Consider the following 22,709-nt stretch of genomic DNA (forward strand, 5'->3'; position numbering starts at 1 on the left):
TGCTCATTTTGGCTCCAAACAGAGCTGTTAAGCAGCAGCCAGCAGTAACTTTAGTCTACCACTTGACCTTGTGTGCTCTGCCTCCTAGGCAATTTTCCTAGAATGACTCTTTCTGTTCTTGAGCTGACGTTCATATTGTGTATGCTCTAGCAGTGATCTCTGGGAAAGATCTGTTTGTAAAGGGTCAACTATTCTTGCTGTTTCTGTTACTTGAAACTTTCCTTAGTGAAAACTCTATAATGAGTCTTATCATAAGCATGCAGCTCTAAGAGGTCATTTCTTACCTGCATTTATAGTAATACTGTAGATACTAGAGTTGTAGACTTGTGAAATGCCAGTTGACTCCTTGTCCTTTGGAAAGACTAGAATTTCAGAGGAATGGTAACATCTCTGTTTGAAAAGCTGATTGCAGGTCCTATGCTTGAATACCAAGCTTTAGAAACTACCCTGTTCCAGTGTTCCTGCGGCTGTGAGCTTGCATTTTCAAGGCCTGTGCCCATAAGGCATCCTACTGCCCATTGACACAATCCTTGCAGCAAAATGTTACTGTTACAGGTGTGAATGTGCTTCACTTCATTTGACTATATTTTTAAGAAATAATGCTATCTCTCAAAAACGAACTTTGGTAAACTCATGCTGCATAAAGTGACTTCTCAAAACGTATCTTCCCCTAACAAAAGGCTTTGTTGTTATGAAACAGAGTTCTTTAGCAGTCAACTTGCACCTTAATGAGTCATTGAGATAAACAGGTTCCAGCGAAGATTGAATTACGATCCTATTCAGCTGACACAAAGCAACCACTAGTTCTTCTCAGGAAACTCATGAATTAAATAAAAGATCTGTGCTTCCAGGCCCAAGCCTAACAGAAATGTAAGGGTGCGTGCTTTTCAGTGCGATTTCCCATGTCCTACAAGTACAGCCTTGATGTTGCCATCAGAATTAGATTGCTGCTGATGAAGACATCAAACATTATGTAAGTAAATACATTTAAAAATAGATGGAAATGTGGGGGTATGAGTAGAAGTATCTATCATTTAACTCTGAACATTCTGTTAGACAATAACCTCCGATATTTAGCTTGTGCATATAGGATGCAATTCATATGCCTTGCCATTTTGTATGTGGAGGGGCACTGTCCAAAGTTATTTTTAGAATTCCATTTTAGTGAAAAAAACTAGTTTTAAAGTCTTTGGAAGAACTTATTCATGCCTATCATCTGTTGAGGCCAGTAAATATGTCAGCTCTCCTCTGTTGTTACGTTGTGGTTTTTAGCATGAATTCAGACCCCAGAGACTGTTGGGCTACATACATGTAGCAAGAGTGATTTCTCTGAGAAGTTCACAGTTTAGCAGGTGGTATAAGATTAATAAGACAGAAAAAGGGAGTGGGAGGAAGTCATCAAACAACACTGGTGGGGATGAGAGTAACCTTGGTGTGTCACCTGGCTGAGTATTACTTAGTTCTCATAGGTACTGAGAATTTTGAGGACAGTTGGATACCTTTGACAAATGCTCATAGGGAAGCTTTTCTTGGGCATAAGGAAGAAGCACAGAGATGCTTGTGTGAAAATGCAGCTATTGAGGGATGAAAGGTGAACTGTTGGCTGAACAGAGGTGGGAACTGATACCTTGATAGTTTTTAACAGGATGTAGACAGGACAAGATCTAAGTGCTGTTTACTGGGTGGAAGTTATTTCAAGAGCTCTAACGTCTTTGAACACAGTTATTTTGACCTGAATATTGCAAAAAGAGGGATGTGAAGACAGAGCACATGGTTCTGAGTTGTGAAGACTTCATGCAAAAGTTGAGGACACAGCGAAAGTTCTTAAAGAAATTAACTGCAAAACACCTTCTGTTTTCTGCAGGAGTATGTCCACTACTGTTTTCAGCTTATGGCGTCTTCTAACTCGAAAAATACTAGAGCAATATTAAGTTGCTTCATATCAGATGTGCCATGGTAAAGTTTATTAAAAGATAGTTACGGAAAGGTCAACAATCGTGCTGAGGACCTCAGATTGGTAAATCTTTTCATTTGTGAGCAGAAAAAAATCTAATGGATTAGAGACATTAATCTCCATGAAACATGATTTAAATACATTACTCCCTTCAGAAGAAGTTAGAAAGTTTTTGGTTGAGACTAATGTTTATTCATGAGGAAATGAATAATCATAAACAAAATACTCTGTATTCTTAAATACTTATGGGTGTCCTGTAGCCATACAATTTATTTAAGTTTTTTGTGCTATAGTCCTGACTAGAAATCTCATTCAAAAATCAGGTACTCACTGAACAGATTAGAATCCTGGCTTGATGACAAGTTATAATACAAAAGCACAGATGAGGAAATGAGCATCTCAGTATACTTTATCTTTTGTATTTAGTCTTAAAAGTGAGAAATTCTGAAAAAAGCTTATCTTTGCACTTGTATTTCTTCTGTTCTTTTAACCAGTGCACCTAATACTGTTGAATACTCAGCCTTTCCAATGTATGTATGTGATGAGTAATGGGCTGTACATGTTTTAATTCAAGGGATGGCTTGTGAATAGGCATACAAATCTACTGGCCCTATGCACTGCTCAAATGATTGATGTTGTGCATCTTTTGGAAGTTTTGAATTGGAGTTTTAGAGGAAATTTAACCGTGCCAAGTAGAAGTTTCTTTCTTGCGCATGTTTGCATGCTGTCCTTCCAGTCAATTAATTCTATCACTTGAATTATAGCTTTGTAAATTAAGTCTTAAAAATCATAGGTTTTTTTGACAGACCTACATCTTATCCTTATGTAATGGAAACAGCCACCTATTCATTACTGTCCATGAAGTGGACAGTCACATAGGTATCTTCTATGTAATTATCTTAGTGATTTGCTAAGCTGCTTCTGGGAACAGGAAGAACAAGTTAATTGCATTTCATGCTAGACTTTACATCAAACTTTGATTCATTTAAAACTGTCATAATGCTGATGCTATCTTAGATTATTTTTTAAATCCTTTTTTATTTTTAAAAAACTTTTTCACCATTTTTCTTGTTTCCTGAGGAAGCAGCTTAAAATGCGTATGATTCTTACTTGCTGTAGGTGGTATTAAAATCAATTGACTTAATGGTATAAGGAAGGGAAGCTAATTTGGCCTGAGGGGAGAACTGCTTTATTGGATCTTTTCTTGGGTTACAAAGCTAAACTATATATCATTAGGGTCTTACCCAGAGATCAGTGGGAGTTTTTGCATTGGTTTCAGTGACTTTGGATTGTGCCTATATCAATAATTTGTGGTCTCTATTGAGCCATTTTGCAAATGGTGTTTGTTGGCCAGAATGGAAAATGCAAAGCAAAGGATTAAGTAGTTTTGAACTATGCCAAATTCAGGGTCTTTTAAGGTTCCTCAGAATCATGTGCATTTCAAATTATATTTCTTCCCATGAAAATGTAGTGTATTTGAGGTGGTTATTCCCAAACCTTCTTTAAAAAGGAATTTGAAATATCAAACCTAATGAGCTCTCTTAAGCTAGGGAGCACTGCGAGTTGTGTGGGTGAGCTGGCAAAAAAACCTCAGGATTTCGAATGGTACGTTGTATAAGCTTTGCTGGAACTTTGTTGTTAATATAAAGAGATATTCTGACAAACTTGCAGACCTGACTGATAAATATTAGTCAGAATTTTTCTGCTTAGTTCTATGTCCCTACATTTTATAGAGAAAATATTGAAACTGAATTTTTTCATTTACCCTCTGAAATTAATTTCCTGCAAGGGACCAATGAGCACCTCTTATTTTGGAGGTTTATGTTGGACTTCAGTCTTGTTGTCTGCTCTGACAAAATGTTTATTCAGCAAGGCTGAATTTATTAGTTTAGACTGGCTTCTATTTAATGTATATTTAACCATCACTTTCAAGCAGCTTTTGGGTGCACATACAGTGAAAAACATGTTAATGAAACATGCTGTGTTGTAGTTAAGAGCAAGTGCTAGTCAGCTAGTACAAATGCAGTTTTAACAAATTGGTCACTTGACTTGTTTTGTTTTATCCTACACAGTTTGGAAATGATCCATCATGTCTGCAGCCTGCAACATCACAGAAAATATTTGATCAGACCCAGTTTTTAGAAGAGACCCAGATTTCTAAGTCTCATGTCACCACCTTAAATCAAGTGCATCATCACTGGCAGTTTTTAGTAAGTCCTGTCTTTGTTTTTACTATTTTATGGCAAATAATTAATTTAAAGACAAGCCTAGTTTTACAGTCCATGCTGCTGCTTTTGTTTGTTTGGTTGGTTGGTTGGGGTTTTTTGTTTGCATGTGCACTAACATCAGGGGGTTGGGGTTTTCTGAGGGGGAGTGTTTGGGAGAAGGACAGTTAAGCTCCGTGATTTTTTTATAGCAATAGATTTTTGTATTGACTTCTTAGAATCTTGTAGAACAGTAGTAGTACTTAAATAATATAAATGTGTACTTGAGACATAATTTAAGCATGAAATGAGAGTTTAATAAACAAAAATATGATATAAATAGTAATTCCAATGCTTTGTTCTGGATGCATGAGTACAAAAGTGCAAGATCCAGTGCTTAATGGTTATGATCAGCACATTCCGATTTGTTTTGGTGTGTACATCCTGACACTTGATTCTGAATGTCAGCATATTTTTTCCGGTTGTATTTCTATGTGTTTGCACACATTCTGATTTTCAGGCACCTTTTGCATTCAGAGAAGTACCTTTTAGAAGGGCTCTTTGACTGTAAGAGCTATACATAGGATGCTAGTGTACGTGAAGACAGTGAATTCTTTCTTGAATTCTTCCTTTTAGATAAAATACTTTCACTTAAGTACAAAGACATTTGAATACATAAACAGACAAATTTCTGATTCTTTTTAAAATCAGTTTTGCAGATGGAACACTACATTTTGTTTCCTGTAATTAATAGCTGTTTTATCTGCTTTTGCTTTCATTACACCGAGGAATTTATTTCTTTTTGGACTGTGAAATTATAATCGTTGTGATTTGTTTTCCTTTTTTTTTTTTTTTTTTAACTTGGTAATGAAAACAAAAATGTCATGAAGAAGGAAGACCAGATTTTGGAAGTTTTTGGAGAAACTAGATTGGACTAGTTTTCTTGAGTTGGATTTTGGAGTCAATTTTCAGCAGTAAATGCAGTTTGGTGAGTAGAGGAGGAGACCTACTGTGTACAGGGTTATCCTCTACAAACTTGTCAGCTGCCTGAGATAGCTAAGCCATAATTTCATGGTTGTCCTTTTCATAAAATACCTGCTTAATCAAGTTACTTCTCCCCCTGGCCACCCCAGCATTATTTTTAACACAGATCAGTTCCTCATGCAGTTCCTTCTACAGTTGCAGAAGCAGTTGTAATGTCGTATTTGGAAAGTGCAGCATTCCTATGGGGAGTGAGCGATGGGCAGGTGCTCGTGCTACTGCCAGAAGAAACAAATCCTAACACTTAATAGTGCATAATAATAGTAGGACATGAGAATCCTTGTATGAACTTAAAGAATTGCAGAAACTGTCTGTATTTTATCTATCATTTCAGAAACACTGAAAAAACCCACAACTGACTGACTTGATTCAATAATGATAGTGAAACAAATAATATTGATAAGTTTGGAACTCTACATTGCCTTTATTTGTTGCTTATTATTTAGTCCTAGTAGAAGGAGAATGGTTGCTTCTGAATGTAAAGAAATGTCAAAAATTTGTGGCTTGGCAAGGAAACATCTGTCTATCACCTGTTAGCAGTGGTTGTTTTGTTAATAGCTGAACCAAATTGTGTCAGAAATAGTGCGGTCAGCAGGAGTAGGGAAGTGATCATGCCCCTCTACTCGGCACTGGTGAGGCCGCACCTTGAATACTGTGTTCAGTTTTGGGCCCCTCGCTACAAGAAGGATATTGAGTTGCTGGAGCGTGTCCAGAGAAGGGCAATGAAGCTGGTGAGGGGTCTGGAGCACAAGTCTGATGAGGAGCAGCTGAGGGAGCTGGGGTTGTTCAGTCTGCAGAAGAGGAGGCTGAGGGGAGACCTTCTCGCTCTCTACAACTACCTGAAAGGGGGTTGCAGAGAGGTGGGTGTTGGTCTCTTCTCCCACGTAACTAGCAACAGAACGAGAGGAAATGGCCTCAAGTTGTGCCAGGGTAGGTTTAGACTGGATATTAGGAAAACTTTCCTTACTGAGAGAGTGGTCAAGCTCTGGCTGCCCAGGGAGGTGGTGGAGTCACCATCACTGGAGGCGTTCAAAAAAACGTGTAGACATGGCATTTCGGGACATGGTTTAGTGGGCATGGTGGTGTTGGGTTAATGGTTGGACTTGATGATCTTATATGTCTTTTCCATCCTTAACGATTCTTTATTTATCAAGAGTATACCATCTGAAATTGTGTTTAGACAACTAGTTCAAGATGAAGTAGCATAACCCATTTCTGTTGTTTGAATTCAGAATTACCTGAAACAGAGTAAACTACAAGTTCCAGAGTTTCCATTTAGATATAAACTTCAGGGCTTTGTTTCTCAAGCTAATGCTCTTTTACAGAGAAATACTCTTTTCAAATGAGAAAGAAAAACTCTCCAGTGCTAAAACAATTATACTTTTTAAAATTTAGTTTACAATGCAAAACCTCAAAGCTGAAATGTACTCCCTAGATCTCTTTATGTCCTAACATTGGCAGCCATTGCTCTGAATTCTCCTTGCCAAAGATACCGATGATTTTATTAGTCTGAAGTTGCTCTTTATTTTAGAAAATTTTTTTACTATGTTGGTACTTCTTTGAGTGATGTGTAAGTAATGATTGGCTTGGACATGTTCTGCACAAGAATAGGGGGCCATGTGTTCAGGGATGATACAGTGAGGTTATTACTCTTTAGAAAACATGTTTCCTGATGGGTGACTATAGAGAAGATAGAGCCAAACTCTTTGTGGAGATGCACAGTGAAAGTACAAGAGGCAATAGACACAGGCTGTAGCAAAGGAAATTCTTATTAGATCTAAAGGAAGAAAAACAATCTTTAAAATTTGGGTAGTCAAACACCAGGTCATTTTGCAGGGAGGTTGTGGAATCTCCTTCCTTGAAGAGATGAAAACCTCAACTGGTGAAAGCCCTAGCAAACTGATCAGTTCCGAAATTGGCCCTGCTTTGAGCAGGAAGTTGGACTAGGTGACCTCCAGAGTCCTCCAAACTAAATCATCCTATGATTATAGAAATATGAACGCTTAATTACATGCATAAATTTTCCTTATTTATGATTATTGACTGCGTATATCTGTCCTTACAAAATGGCCCCATTACATTTATAGAGAGCTCAAACAATAGATTCTTGAAAAGTATACAACAGGGAATACTAAAATCATGTGTGGTATTTTATGGAATCCTTCTGTAGACTATCTTAATGATTGTAGGTAATATTCTTAAATTCTATAGAAAATGTACTGTATTACTTTCAATGTATAAGGGGCAGAGGAATTGCTAATAAAGGTTTGTGCTATAAGCATGCTTTATAGCTGTTAACACAGTTTTTACACTCTGCGTAGTGTTGATTGCAATTCATTATTGCATAATTCACATTATACCTGTATTTAAACAAGACCCAATCCTATAACTAGACCTGCAGGTATGAATATTTGGTACTACTGTATACTCTCCCATTTTAAAAATGAGCTATTATGGCAGCCTAAAAGCATATATGTCCATGTCTGTGTGAAGAATATGTGCATACTATAAGTTCTTTAGACCCTTCAGGACTGGCAAGTGTTACGAAAAATAAGATAGTGATTTATTTTCCCATGATAATGAGTTCTGAGGAGCGTATATGTTGGGCAGTTACCTGATCCACATCTCTTGGTGACTGAGTTATAAGATGTAGTTCGTATATCACCTTTGATCTTCAAAGGACTTTGCAACCAACAACTAACAGAATAACTTAAAGAAAATTAATAAAAAAATACCATTTTTAAACCTAATATTCTCACTATTCCTATACCTCACTGAACTGAAAGTAAAGGCTTAAAGCTTTGCTTTAAGAGCCTGATACTTGAAGCTTGAGGTTCTAAATTTGGTGCTGGATTTATCCATTTGAAGGATATGAGGTTTGATTGCATCAGAAATAATTATATTTAATGTGACAAGACAAAAGTGCATAAATGTGATATTTTGAATGGCTGTTAATGCTTTCTTTGCATCTCTGCATCTGAAAAGAATAATTACATAGCTGTGATGTGAACTGAATGTTAAGGTCTGGTGAAAGACATTTCTGGTAAAAAAAGTGAAGTCAATCTTCTAACGCTGTGTGTACAAGTTCCCTTAACAGAAGGCATTTGAGAAGTTAGGTAGTTGTTTGTAGACCCAGACCCAGTACACTTACAAATGACTAACTTGAGGCAAAAATGGAATGCCATTGAAATTAGTGGGAATTTTGCTGTTACTTTCAGTCACACAAACAATTCATGCTTTCAAGAAGCACAAATTTGCGTTGTGAAACAAAAAGCAGTGGTTTGGATTAGGGTCTTGAGAACAGAAAAGAGAAATGATTATTTGCAGCAGCTCATTTCGGTCCAGTGTAGACTGTGTCTTTGAGTCTGTTCAGAGTCTATTCTCACTGCTTGGTTTGTCAATATTTAAGAGGAACACAAGAAATCTGGTTGCTGGGCAGTAGCAGCCTTCTGGATAAAGGGTAAACTTTGGACACCCAAAGCAGCCTCTATTTAAAGCACTGTTGTTTACATGGTATTGTAGTATGGATAGTGAGAGAGCTAGATACTCTGATGCCAGGATTAAAATTTCGTAACAAAATATTAAATAAAGTTTCTTTCATACTGTAGTTACAGTACTTTGGAGCTAAATTTTAACTTACTGTTCACTCCTATTTAATTTTTAATGAATTGCTGCAGCTATATCAGTAACAATAACTTTTAATCATTTACACTGAAGATCAGAAGAAATAAGTGCAATTTTTCATTCTGGTACTGTATGTTTCAGTAGTAGTTTCACTGCAAGAGGAAAATCCTGTATTTTAGTAAACAGAGACCAAATTTTTTATCTACAGACAAATGTTCCCTTAGTCTTCTGTCATTAGCTTTCTGTGTACATAAATATAACAGACTCGCACCAGTTACCTGTTAGTTACCAGGCAACAGCAGCATTTGACACTGCCTGCAGCTGCAGTGAATGACGTGCGGCTTCCTGATTATAAATTAAAGTGCTCTGAATTTTGAACTGAGGTTGATAAAAAGGACATTAGTGAGCGTATAATGCCACTTTCACCATAGTAGCAACATGTCAGCAGAGTTTCTATAACAACAGCAGTTTGCTGAGATATAGCCATCTATCACATGTTCACGACAGAAAAATTGTAATTGCTTTAGTCTTTTACAATACGTCGTTTTCTCTAAAATACAGACTGTACTCCATTTAAGCCTTTCTGCCTCTGTGCAAAGCAAGAATCTGTCATGCTTCCCCAACATTTGTTTGGTTTCATTGTTACTGAGGTCAGAGCACTCATTGTTTATAGTAACAGGCAAAAACTGGGCTGAAAGAAAAAAAATATTTTTATTTTTTAATTTGTAAATATTTAGAGTATTGCTTGCTATTCAGAGATGGTTTGCAGTCTCTTAATGATGGCAGAACAATGAGGCTGGATGTTTGTATAATAATCAAAAACACGAATGCTTCCGATACAACAGTGTTTAGCCTAGATAGCTGGCTCTATGAAAGGAACTTTTTAAGGTTACCTGTCTTTCCTGTGCCCTGTACATGTGTGGGATTTTTAGCAGTGAAAGCAACAATACCACGGCCAAAACCAGTATCTGGATTTTGATAAATGCTGAAGTTAATCATAATGTATTTGAATTTTTATCATTTTATCATCTCTTTTGAGCATTTTTAAACATATGGTACTGAGTGCCAATGAGCTATTTTAATAGGTTTTTTTTTCCCTTTACCATTCCATTATCAATTTTCTTCTCCATATCAATGGAATGACTTAGATAACCTTCCATTTCTGATGATATTTTCTAGATTAACTATTGCCTGTGCAAATGTAGAATTCTGTTTTGATGTTGTTGATACAGTGCCATATAATAAAAGCCTTTCCTATCTGCAGGCTGTGAAGAGAACTTTCATCAAAACTAGATCTTAATGTGGTTTAAAAAAATATTTTTTTCTAACTGGAGTTCAAGCAGGTTGTTACATTCCTGAATGAGTGAAAGCAGTAAAAGATATTTAAAGCCCCAAACAATGGGACATGTCCAGTATAAGATTGGATTAAATTAGTAGCCATGAAAGCAGGCTGACCTTTTTTCTTTCTTCCCTAGAACATAATATTCTTACTCCCTCAGTTTAAAAAGATTGTTGACTCAAATATGACCTTTTAATAAAAACACTCTTGTAACATAGTTTCCATTATTTTTGTCTACTAATCAGAGCCATAGTCAGGATTGGTCAGGAGGGGCACCAGCTAGGAGCGGGTACACTCTAGCACTGTTGCTGCCTGGGATTGAGTGGTTTACATGCATGGTGGTGGCTGTTAAGGGAGCTCTAAAGAGATGAGACATGCTCAGATGTTCAAAAAAGCATAGGTGAGTCAGGCCTTTGGCAGACTCAGGGCAGTTTTGCCTGTGCTGCATGCAATGCTGCCTTGTTACGATTCTGGAAAAAATATGCTACGAATTTTTTGAGTGTTATAAGTCTATAGTTGTGATTTCGCTCATGAATACAGTCAAAGATAGATCTGAATGCAGATTTTCTCATTCCCAAGTATTGCTTGCAGGGTATGGGTTATCTTTTTGCATTTTGTACTCCGTCATTTAAATGCATCCAGCCAACAAACAGCCAGGGCCGCAAACCTTCAAAGGTTCCACCTCCCCTAAAACAATTATTTTCTGAACCTGGGATATGAGTTGGGATTCTGTTTACGAGATGATGTGTATATTTTTTTTAAATCTTGATTTTGTGTTTACGGATGTAGTCTATATTTTCATAAATCTCACTACCCTGTGTTCTGTTCATTGCTCTCTGAAAGGATGCCATCTGCATAAGCCTAGCTGTGTATATTATGTTTCTCCTAAATGTACTGTCCATTGTCACAGTCCCAGTTTCCTTCTAAATTGCCTCCACAAATGTAATACTTGTATCTGATGAGAAAGCTAAAGAATCTCAATGTGTTATCAGTTACAGCAAAACAAAAGGCTTATGGAGCAAGGTGATTTATTACTTCATTTTTCTGAAACACATGATAAGATTAGATTTTTTGCTTATACTTTTTCCTATCCTAATTACATTTGCCTCTTGTTTAATCATCTTTAAGACAGAATAGTACGTCTGAGGAGACAACATGATTTAATTAACTTTTGTCCTAATAAATCAGACTGCAGAATTTTGTAGTAGCTTAATTTGCAATGCTTCTTGTCCAGTAAATTGGTTGGAGACAAAGTATTCAGGTGATATTAAGAAGTATAAGCCTTAAAAATAAACCCCATACTAAAGTCTTTAGGCTCAGTGGTGTTACTACTGAATTCAGAGGTGAATTAGATGATGGCTTTCTGATTTTGGTTTGAGATTTGATTTACAAATAATTTAGGAGACTGATTGACTCTTCTTATAGGATGCATGAGAATTTATATTTTACCTTCAAATGGTTACTACAGCAAACTCAGATGATGAAAATGATAGAGCGTATCAAAGCTTTCTCCTGTAGGAGCAGCAGTAACACCTCTGTTGTTGGTTGTTTCATATTCAGGTCTAGAGCTATCTCAGACTCTCTGCTGAGGCTTCCAAAAAACTAGCCATTTAATACTAATTTTACTCCTGCCTTTTATATTATGAAACAACTGGTTCTTCAACTTCTAGTTGTCTTCTAGTTCTCAAACTGAGCTAGACTGAGTCCTTTAATGCGTTTCTAAGAGACTCTTTAGCAGCCTTCATATGCCCGAAGACTGCAATCACTACTCAGAGTGACTGGGTGGCAAAAGAATCTCTGTTCTGTTAAAATTGATGACCTAAAGCCAGAAGAGTCTGTATTCCATTTCTAAATATCTGCAAGTCTTTTTGCTAGTGTTGGTGTTCATTTTTTTTCACATAATATAGGCCAAATTTTGATTACCAGTTGTAGCACTGATGTCAGCAGGGCTAGTAATATGAGAAGTGCAAGTAAGATACAGCCTTATCTGTATGAATAATCAAATTATTCTCTAACAGCATATAAATATAGACTAGATCATTATTTGACCAAACTTTTCACTCTGTTTACTGGAAAAGTAGTAGTGATTAGAGCTGCAGCAAGGCGGCTGCTCAAAGCTACCAGACTTGCTTTTCACTGGCTAAAAACCACCGGAAGTGTTGGATCAAAAACCCAGTTTATATAAATGCTGTACCAAGTGTACAGAACTTCATAAAGGCAGCAGAGCTGGGAGAAAGTTATTTTAAATGAAATCCCTTTCTGAATATGGATGTTAGACCCTATGATGACCCCATGGCTCCATGGTGTATATCAGAGATAAAAGGCATATTGGCGAAAAAGATCTATAAAACTGTATTTCTGAGCTGTCTTCTTTCATCAGACATAACCAGAAAAACTGAGATGTGTGAACACGAGCATATTAGTGTGTGTTGAAGTTTACAGATTCCTATCTTAACCTGTGCTTAGCACTCATGCATATTTTATATGCACAGATTCTGTATTTGCATCTATGTTTGGGGATCAGATTCCAAATGCAAAGGCACTTTACTGACAAATGTTTTAAGAAAAAGTCCTTCTATGAAGAGTTTAAGACTGATAACATAAGTCATGCAGAATGTTTGTGTTTAGATCAAAATAGCTACATAACGACAAACTACTATGACAAACGACAAAGTACAATTTTTAATTCTTATGGTAAATTAACCTGAAATTAAAATTGAAAGTACTGTACTCCTCGTCCTTCAGCAAAGATTCCTGCAACTTGGAACATTAGCTTTGTATCGGGAAATAGTGCAAATTACTTTCTCATCATGAAGTACCATGATGAGAATGGAATTAATTTGGGAGTTGAACAAGACCAGTTTACTAAAGGCATAGAAACTTCTGCTTGTCTGTTTAAATGGTTTTGAGACAGCATCTCTGATTTGAAGCAGCAGTTGTGATTCTGCCCTCTAAAGAAGCATTCCGGTTCTGTTTCTATTAAGATTGGTTGTATGAAGCTCTGAGTATCTTCAGACACTTGAAAACATTCAGTGCGCACTAGCAGCATGCAAGATTGCAATTATATAGTGAGATGTGTGAAAGTATATGGAATACTTCAGTTATTTACCACTGTAAATAATTGGCAGAAGTGATACCAGTGATGTTGCAGACAGCTCGCAATGTACTTCAATAAGGGTAAGATTTTGCAGAACAGGACTCTCAGACTGTGTGTATAGTTGTAGCTAACCTGTAAATACATTCTAACAGTACCTATTCTGTGTAACGAGTGTGGAAGTGTGCCCATTAGCCTTACCATTTTCTGTCATATTGGGAGAGAGGCAACCACCAGCTGTATGCTGGACTGCAGGCTCAGTAACAGTTGACAGCATGCTCTATGTAAATTGGTACACAATTTGGGGCGTTGGTATGGCTTATTTTATTTTGGAGGGCCAGAAATTAACTACACTGGTTAAAACAAAGAGTTTTGAAGCAATCATCACTTGGGATGTTCTCTCTTTCCTTACGCGCACAGCTGTCTGTAAGGTACCTGCATTGCTCTTGAAGAAAACTTGATAGGTGATTTTCTGTATTTGGGGCAAAGTTGCAATGTACCGACACTGAGATCTCATTTTTGGATTTCACTGCAAGTTCCGCCAAAGCAGCTGCGCTGGTTAATTTTTTTCCTTCGTAAAAAAAGTAATAGTTTCAGACACATTCAAACCATTAGTTCATCCTTACCTGAGAGGCAGTGGGTGGATGAGGGAAATGAGTCGTGCTCAGCATAGCAAGGAGATAATAAGCTATATAAATAATTAGCAACACATTTTAAAAATATGCTCATATAGAGCCAAAAGTATCTTGGCTTGAGTGCATGGTCTCAGAGACGTAATTGAGACTATTCATTTCAGTAAGGCGAATATGATTTAACTCTTTCTCTGTGTGGGTTTTTAGAATTCATAAAATATGAAATGTAGTCATAAAGGAACAGAATATGATCAAAGCAAAGCACACTACATTAAGACCACTTGTGAAACTTCCTGGTTCCTCCTTTAGCAATAGATAGCAAGTTTTGCATAGTTGCCATGAAGATTTGCAGATCATTTCTAATAGTTGAAATTCCAGGAAAAAAAATGGCATAAGCATCTTCACCTGGAGAAAAAAATGAATGCAAACACTTGAAACATACTCTATCAACTGTATCATTTCAGTTAACAGAAGATAAAATGCAATTCTAGACACAGCCAGTGTTTCCAAAGAAGACTAGAGGATTCCTTTGAGTGGGATTTGATCTTTTACAAGAATCCAAGGCTAATATTATTTATGAAATTTGATTGAGATAAGAAAAGAGCTATATAACTGGATATCTATTAAGAAAGGGGTGACCCATTGTCTCCTTACTAACAGTTCCCTAGTTCCCTGTGGGCAGGCAGGATTTTACTTGCAAATGGCAGGAGGGTGTCTGAGGAAGCTGTTAGACTCAGCTATCATCGCACAATGAAACACTCCTGTTTCTGGCCACATCACTCTGTTGTGTTCATGTAGCCATATGACTAAGCCATGTAGCTCTGTTTTTAAGTATTCTGGCTGAGCTACTTTTGGTATTTTAAAATCCTCTGGTTTTATTTGTTTATTAATTTCTATGCTAGCATATTGTCCCCTAATTGCTAACATATTTGTGTGTCATTAAAAAAGGGACATTGTTCTTTAAATTTCTAGTTCAGTTTTATACATTAGGGGTTAAGAGGTGGTTTAGACAAGTGTCTAGGCCTTGTCTTTCAGATGTGATGCTTGCTGCTATACACTGTGTGGTAGATAAGGAAAATCCAAAATAATATTTTCCAATATTTTGTCTACATTGCTAATAAATTATATATTCATTTTAATAAGTAATAGTGACAAAATTGAGAGTTACATACATCTATCTTGGGTAGGTTTGTCCTTATAATAGCAACCCACTGAAGAAAATACCTGTCATTCCTGATGGGACACCTAGTAGATGAGAACCACTTGCTTTCAGAAGGGGACTGCTGAATCCAGTAACTTTACCTCAATGTTTATTAGATAAAATTCATGTAGTCTCCTAACTACAAACTGAAGATGCATGTGCTGGCCTAAGAGTGATGAGGGCTGCTGGATTTAAATGTGTGCTCTGAAGCAGCTCGTGGGCAGCAGTCCAACCCCAGAAATGCATTGCTTTCTTTGATTACTTTCTCTGCTAGTAAAAATAAGAAGCAAGGCCAAGGATATGAGCAGGCAGAGTCAGACTGTGTCTCAGAGATGTGATATGTACGTTGTTTTTTTTTCTTTTTCTCTTACGGATTTAAATGAAGATGTACTGGAGGGAAGCTGGACCAGCAACTGCCCTGACAGTGCCTTGTTTTCTTTATGGATTAACAGGGAACTCCAATCTGCAAGGCCATCAATCTGGCCCCTTTCATCAGCACTGACTCACTTTTAAAAGAAAAACAGTGCTTGTGATTATCAAAAGCATTTCCATTTATAACACAGTATGGCAATTCAGCTCAGTCACCAGAAAATAAGAACATATATTAAAAGGATGTTGAATGTGGAAATTTATGAAATAAATAAATGTGGCAAGAAAATATACATATGGCTGTCACTTTATGGAGCTGTGAATACCTATTGACATTTTAAATGACAGTGTTCCCTTAACTTGTCTGTGATATGTACACATCAGCAAAGACATTAAAGACTGGAGTCCAAAGAAACAGTGATTAGCATATTTTAAAGTTTCCTGCACTGACTGCTTAAATACATTTGCATTAATAGAAAGATGACACTCTTCATGATGTTCTCTGCGTAACAAAGGCTAAAAATAGTTTTATTAGAACTCTGGCTGCAGTTCTACTAAATTTTAACAGTTTGGGGGAAAGGAAAATGCTTTTGAAAGGTTATAATTAATGAGTTATGTGTTGGGTTTTTTTTAAAGTATACCAAAATAACATGAAGACATTGGGACAAGCAATTTTATTTTCTGCCTTTGGCATTTTCGTGGTTTGCAGCCTAGCTTCCCACTTGAGATGGGGGCGGGCTTTGCAGTTGCCTGCTCTTAGCAGCATGCCCTCTGCAGCTGTTTAGAAAGAAATTCAGTGTGTAAATTTGAAGATGATTGCACAGAAAGAAAATTCTGTTCTGAATTTACAAAGCAAAGCATTATGCCCACCACTCTTTCGTATTGAAAGGAAATCCAGCACAGTGTAACTTTTTTTGAGAGAGCATAAGTTGTTATTTAAATAGTTGACAGTCTAAAAATTTAGGTCAAGGTCCAGAAAAATTTAAGGTTTGAAAACATCCAGTTTCCCATTGTGATGGGATCAAAAAAATCACCTGTGGCAATACAGCATGCCTGTAATGCTAGGCATACTATCGTGGAATGAAGAGAATTAATCCAGGCCGCAGATGTGTAAGTGAAGAAACCAGGGTTAGATCAGGCACTGAAGTTGTGATGTGCAGAGTGAATTTCTAGGCCTGCTATTTCCATTAATTGCTGCCTGGGATGAGAAAGGGGAGTTTAGAAAGTAGGAGCTGCTGTTTTCAATTCACTGCTATAATCGTAAATAGTATCTTAATGGGCAGGGAGATGATTATTAGAACACTTGTAACAACTGGAAACCACTAGTTTTGTCATTGCGTCATTGCTGTGTGCTCCAAGTTCTGTACATGTGCTCTGGTAATTTGCAGTTTCTGGATGAGCATAACCAGCCTAGCACATATATTGTGTTGACAGAGGAAAGATGTAATGCTGTAGAAGAGATTTTTGCATGTTTTTTATGAATGAACATCCTGCTTTTGTGATGATACACTGATATGTTAAGATGCTGAAGAGTTTAACAACTATATTCTCAGCCGTCTTTAGAGGCAGGCCCATGCTTAAAGTTTAGAGAATAAATACCATAATATTTCGTAACATATCCTTGTAATACATGACCTATAGAATTTAAAACAGACTGTGCAGGAACCGTCTAGAACGAGAGTAAAAAAAGAGATTTCTTGCTTTTGCAGAAGTTTTCATGGTATGAGAAACGTCATGAGAAAAGCAGTGTTGTAGAATATATGGGAACAATGCATTTGTTAAGAAAATGATGTATCAGAAGTTCAGTGATGAATACAGATTTTAAGGAAATTATTATCTGGTAACTCAGTTGAGTGGATGTGAGGCTAGAGGATTAAAGTTCAGTCTTACAAATAAAACCTAATTAGCCTTTTTAATTAAGGTACAGACACTTAGAGTAATTTTCTCATAACTTTCTCCTTTTAGAATGGATGCGGTCAAATGCTTAATGAGATGTTTCTGGGTGTCTGACTCCATGTTGCAGTACTCTTAACACGCTCTTTAAAGGACTTACTGTCAATTTGTATTTTGTATGTAAACTCAACTGAGAAATACTCAGCGCAATATTGGAATATTTCTGCGCAGCTAAACACCCCATGTGAGAAGCTTATTCATATTTTTTGAAAGGTTGGAGTCTCTGAGATCATGAAAATCTAGCCTTGAAAGCTCAAGGGAATAGTTTTTATCCCCCTATTTCTGGCATAACATCTTCTATTTCAGCACTTAGACTTTTATTATTCTATCAGTTAGCTTCTAGCAGAAAATGTGTATTGACTTTATTTTTAAAGATAATCAAGATCTTTCAAATTTCAAAATTTTAATAAACAAGATTAGTTATGAACTGAGCCTTTTATCTCAACTGTGATTTTCAAAGTCTTAATCTCTTATTTCCATCTTCAGCTGTGCTCCTATAGAAAGAACTCTGTAATCATACTGCCCACTGTAGGGATTCTGAATAGAGCTAAAAGAAGCATTTTTGTGTTAAAAACTTTTGTCTTTTTTTACTAACAGTTTTATATATTTGCATTATGATTTGAAAAGACGAGAGAGAATGTGTTAGTCACACACTGGCCTGTATTTACATGCTAATTTTGGTCTTTATGCAAGTACAGTTTCTTTTGGGAGAGTTAGCTGGAAGAGGAGGAAAGAGTCAAATGTATGCACTGAACTTCAAATCCATGAGCTATAACTTTGTAATGTGAGTAGTATGCTTGCTAGAGGCAGTTCCTGATTATATGAGAGAGATCTTGGATTTGCTGGATGATGATTACGTTATGGATCTCTGAAACCTGTCTTTAGATGCAGCAGGCTCTGGGGCAATCTTAGGCTCCAGAGCTCCCTACCAATTTCATAGCAAACTTGATTAAGCCATTAAATTGCAGATTGTTGCTGACAGTAAATTAATTCTAAATCCAAGTCCTATTCTGCAGTACATTGGGAGACTTTTGCCAGGAGGCCAGTGGCTTGAAAATGGGTAATTAAATTCTGCTGTAAATACATTTTTATCTACCCTTCTGCTTGCAGAAGCTGGCAAACAAGCGAGAGCCATTAATTAATACCTGTAATTTGGTTTATTGGAATAAGCCTTGCTCCTGTCAGATTCTGAAATGTAAAGCAAGGCTATGAAGTAGGGAGCAGGTAAGAGATAAAGAAAGCTGAAAAAAATGTATTCGTAAGAGAATCTGTTCTTATTTCTTTCTGTAAAAAATCTTGGCTAGTTTGCAAATTTGGCAATACTTCGGTCTGAAGTCAGTGTAGAAAAGTTGAAAAACTCCTGAATATAGGAGAAGTAACAATAGTGTCAAGATGTATTCTGGGCATTTCTCAGTTATGTAATTAATCCTTTATGACCCAACTTCACAACTTCAGGAGGTAAGTTTAGCAGGTTGATCATCTCTGGTGTGCATAGAGCTGTGCATTGATTGTCACACAAAGGTTTTTATTGAACCAAGTAATATTGTTGCAGGTTTTATTCGGAAATATCACAAGGAAACTAGAACCTTGTTTGCTAGCACTGTATTAACGCCATTCTCTTTCCATTCCTCTGAAAAAACCCTCAGTTTTCCTACTTTTCTTGCATAGTTTTTCCATTTCCTTAAAGTCCTGAAAGTTGGACAATTATGAGACTCACTCTTTTGTTAAGGAAAGATGCCCCCTAATTTTCATTAAAGGGAGAAGCAAGCTTCTCCACGTTATTTGCCTATGATAAATAGTTTCTCATATCTTAAGAGTTATGGGGTACTTCCAGCTCTCTGAACTGGTTTAAGTCATAGGGAGCCTGACTTTCACTTACGTACACCTAAGATTCCTATCAGAGGATTAAGGCTCATCCAGGGCTCAAATGGAAAGTGATATAGCAAGAGGGAGATCAAAATTGTGACACATCCTTTTGAAAGGATGGTGTGAGTGGCCAAGGGGGAAAGATGCCTAGAGAAAGGATTGAGCATGAGCAGTTGGGTATGTCCACATCTGAATAATGGAGGGATCTTCATTGCTTTCCAGCACTCTTAAAATTTTCAACTATTTTGTAGTTGTGTGAATAATTTTCTAGAAAAGAAGGAACAAGAAGCCTGTGGGGATGTTTTAATAGCATTACTGGCTGGCTGTCTTTAGCTATGAGTCAATCTGAATTATATTCAAGGTGTCTCTTGGCAACCTAATGACATTAGCCTTAGCAGTGTTGCGGCTCATTTACTCTTTTGTGGTTAACACTGCAGACAGAGACGAGTTTTTGAAAATAGATGTTTGGAAACTTAAGAAGGTAAAAGGTTTGTTTGGCAGCAAACATGTCCATAATCTTTATCTGAAATGAGCAGGTCATATAAAATGGAAGATAACTGCTAGTGACACCACCAGGAAAATTTCAGTTTTCTGGCAAAAATCATAAAAGAAGGACTCGTAGTTCAATAAAAAATACTGTTGTTATACTTAACCTACCTCTGCTTACTAAGGTTAATAAACCCAGAACAAGGGTACAATTAATTTGAAGATCTAGCATATAAAGTTGCATAAGTTGTTAAAGTACAAGTTGGGAAAAAGTCCTAAGAGAGAGCCACAGGAAGACAAGGAGAGAACACAGTTGCAGCTTACCTGTTTTGGGCAATATATGTTGTATGTAATGATCTCTAGTGCCAATTAAAATTGTAGAATTGCAAGGTATTTGACATTTGAGAGAACAGTAAAAAAAAAAAAGGCAAACTAGTTTTTTGGAGAGAAATGCTTTAAATGGACAAGGTTATTGATAGCAGGCTTTGTACATGACTAAAATAACTTACTTCATGTGAGGGTTTTTTTTTTTTTTTTGTGATGAGTGCTTACCATTAGAACTATGAAATATGTAGTGAGCAAGTCTGTTATACCATGATCTCTAGCAGTCTCACCATGCTCCTAACTGACAAAATTCCAAAAATTAAAGGTATTGTAAGGTAGGATTTTTAGGGGTATGTGCAATTGTTTTTGTTCAAGTGTGTGGACCCCAAAAGCCTTCTGAGCTTAATCTCTTTTTTTACCTTCTGGAAAGCATGATTGTAAGATTTCATTGAGGATACATGCATGAAAACATATATACATGTGGTTTTATGTTTATACATTTTAGAGAGAGAGAGAATTTTATACATATTTATATAGATAATATTATATATATCAATACACATGCATGTAATATTGTGTATGTTTAAAATCCACAGTCTGAGATTTGTTGCTTTGCTTTCCAGTGTTATTAAAAATTTAACCATGTCTCCAGCTGAGACACTTTGTCATTTTGAGAGCAATGTAAATGTGAATAATCAAAAGCAATTAAAATGTGTGTTAAAAGTCATGTAATTTTTATAGGCTGGCTGACTGAATAATGGATGTCTCCTAGATTTTCTAGAATGCCAAAGTGTTATTAAACAAAGCCTTCTCCCACCCTAGAAGTCCTGTAGAAATGAAATAACCTGTTTTGCCAATTTGGGAACCCAGCTGAGGTTTTGGGAGTGGAATTTTAAATTATGATCTCTGATGAGTCCCATAATCACCATGCTGTGGACTACTCTGAGGGAGCTCTTTCTTTCCATGAATCCAAATACACAGGATTCCAAGTGACAGGTCAAATAAGAAGAATAAATGTAAAAAAAATCCTGACTATGTTATTTTATGTATTCTGTAGTGACCATAAAGCCTACATTGTAACCACATTTTACAGGGCTCAGTGCTCAGAAGTAAATACTACATTTCTAGTAAAGAGAAAGTTTTGATCTCTTTTTCTGAAAGAATGATGCAAGAGCTAAGAAAACAAAATGCCTCCTCCCTTCTCTTTTTCTAAAAATAAATTAATAAGTAAATAAAAAAGCCATAGCTGCATGATTGCGTCAAGAGAATTTTACATAAGAATAACAGAATTATTGCGTGGGTCAAGATCATTGTACCAGACAGCAGTCCAACCAGAAGTTTAAAGTCAGTATTTCTTGACTGTGCTGGTGTTTTTTAGGGCTAAGCCTTTCAGCATATGGTTTAAGCATAGGCCTTGAGTGAGCCTTAGGTATGTAATCTTCTTATATTTCCTTGAAATCACTGTATGAAGGGTACAATATGGGATATAAGTACTTCTTACTGCTTGTCTGTTACATCACTGTCTGGCACCACTATCTTTTACAATGAATTTGTGCCCAAGAAACATTGAGTTAAGCCATGTTCCAAAGAGAAACTCTTAGCTGTCACAACAGGTTCTTCTCTAAAACCTTTCTGTGTCACAGTGCTGCATATTTACTACAGTTGCTTGGTTCAAAGAACTGAAGAGGACAGCAGGCTGCAATACAACCCATACTAAGGTTAGCACTTTAATTCTGGATTTCCCACAGTGTAAATGTTCTCCAAGCACATTGACATCAATTCCAGAATCAACATGCAGACTGCTACTGCACTGGGTCCAAAGTTTTATAAAAACGTGAATTTTACTTTATTTACTACTGCAGATATTTTCTAAAATTTCAGATTCTTGAAGCAGTTTTTGACTAAGAATAGGACAACTTCTCTAGGACAGAAGTAAATTGGGCTTCTCTGATAAGGAAGAACAGGTGACCTAATGTGTGGTTCATGCATTTTAGTTGTATGTAAGTTCACATAGCTGTGGAAAAGCCTTCTTCAGATTAGGTTTGTAAGCAGGAATGTTGTCACAAGTGTCAATGGCAAAGCCCTGACTCTTTAACAATTTTAAATAGCTGCACTGATCAATCAGTAAGAGTATTTTCATTGAGCATACAGATGGCTGATTTACCATGTTCTTGGTTTACATGGCCACTGTCTTATGAAGTATCAGTGGAGTTGGATTTTTTCAGGCTGTAATTGCTTCTCTTATTCCAAATGAATAAAAAATGGCTTGGTAGTCACCAGTTGTGGAAGGCAATTGGAAAAGAAAGAGCATTTACTCTGACTTTCTGAAGAGAATTGTTTAAGAGAGTTCTGTGGCCCATTCTCCACACTCTAGGCTCTAGAGAGTCCTAGGTGTTGGAGGTTTTATGCTGGGGAAGGGCCTTTGGGCTCATAACTTTCTGTGTACTTTCTTTGCGATGGTGGGAGAGGACTCAAAGATCTCTACTAGTCTGGGCAGTGTTCTGGAAAAATAAAGTTAATATAAGGGAAAAAGTTGTTTGTTTCTGAATTATTTCTGGCCTTCAAACTAACCACATATTTATTCTACTGAAACCTCATCTCATTCGTTTAGTAGCATAGTTT

The 22,709-nt window shown here is 36.7% G+C and overlaps 1 protein-coding gene across 1 annotated transcript in view; it reads left to right on the forward strand.

The window, feature by feature from the left end:
- The window catches only part of RIMBP2 (RIMS binding protein 2), a 156,975-nt gene that overhangs the window by 38,614 nt on the left and 95,652 nt on the right, over positions 1 to 22,709 (forward strand). The window contains exon 4 of the mRNA XM_059827715.1: positions 4,027 to 4,164. Within this exon, the coding sequence (XP_059683698.1) occupies positions 4,027 to 4,164 (138 nt within the window). The remainder of the gene's footprint in view (positions 1 to 4,026; positions 4,165 to 22,709) is intronic.

The sequence above is a fragment of the Gavia stellata genome, chromosome 21, assembly GCF_030936135.1.
Source record: "Gavia stellata isolate bGavSte3 chromosome 21, bGavSte3.hap2, whole genome shotgun sequence".
Lineage (NCBI taxonomy): Eukaryota > Metazoa > Chordata > Aves > Gaviiformes > Gaviidae > Gavia > Gavia stellata.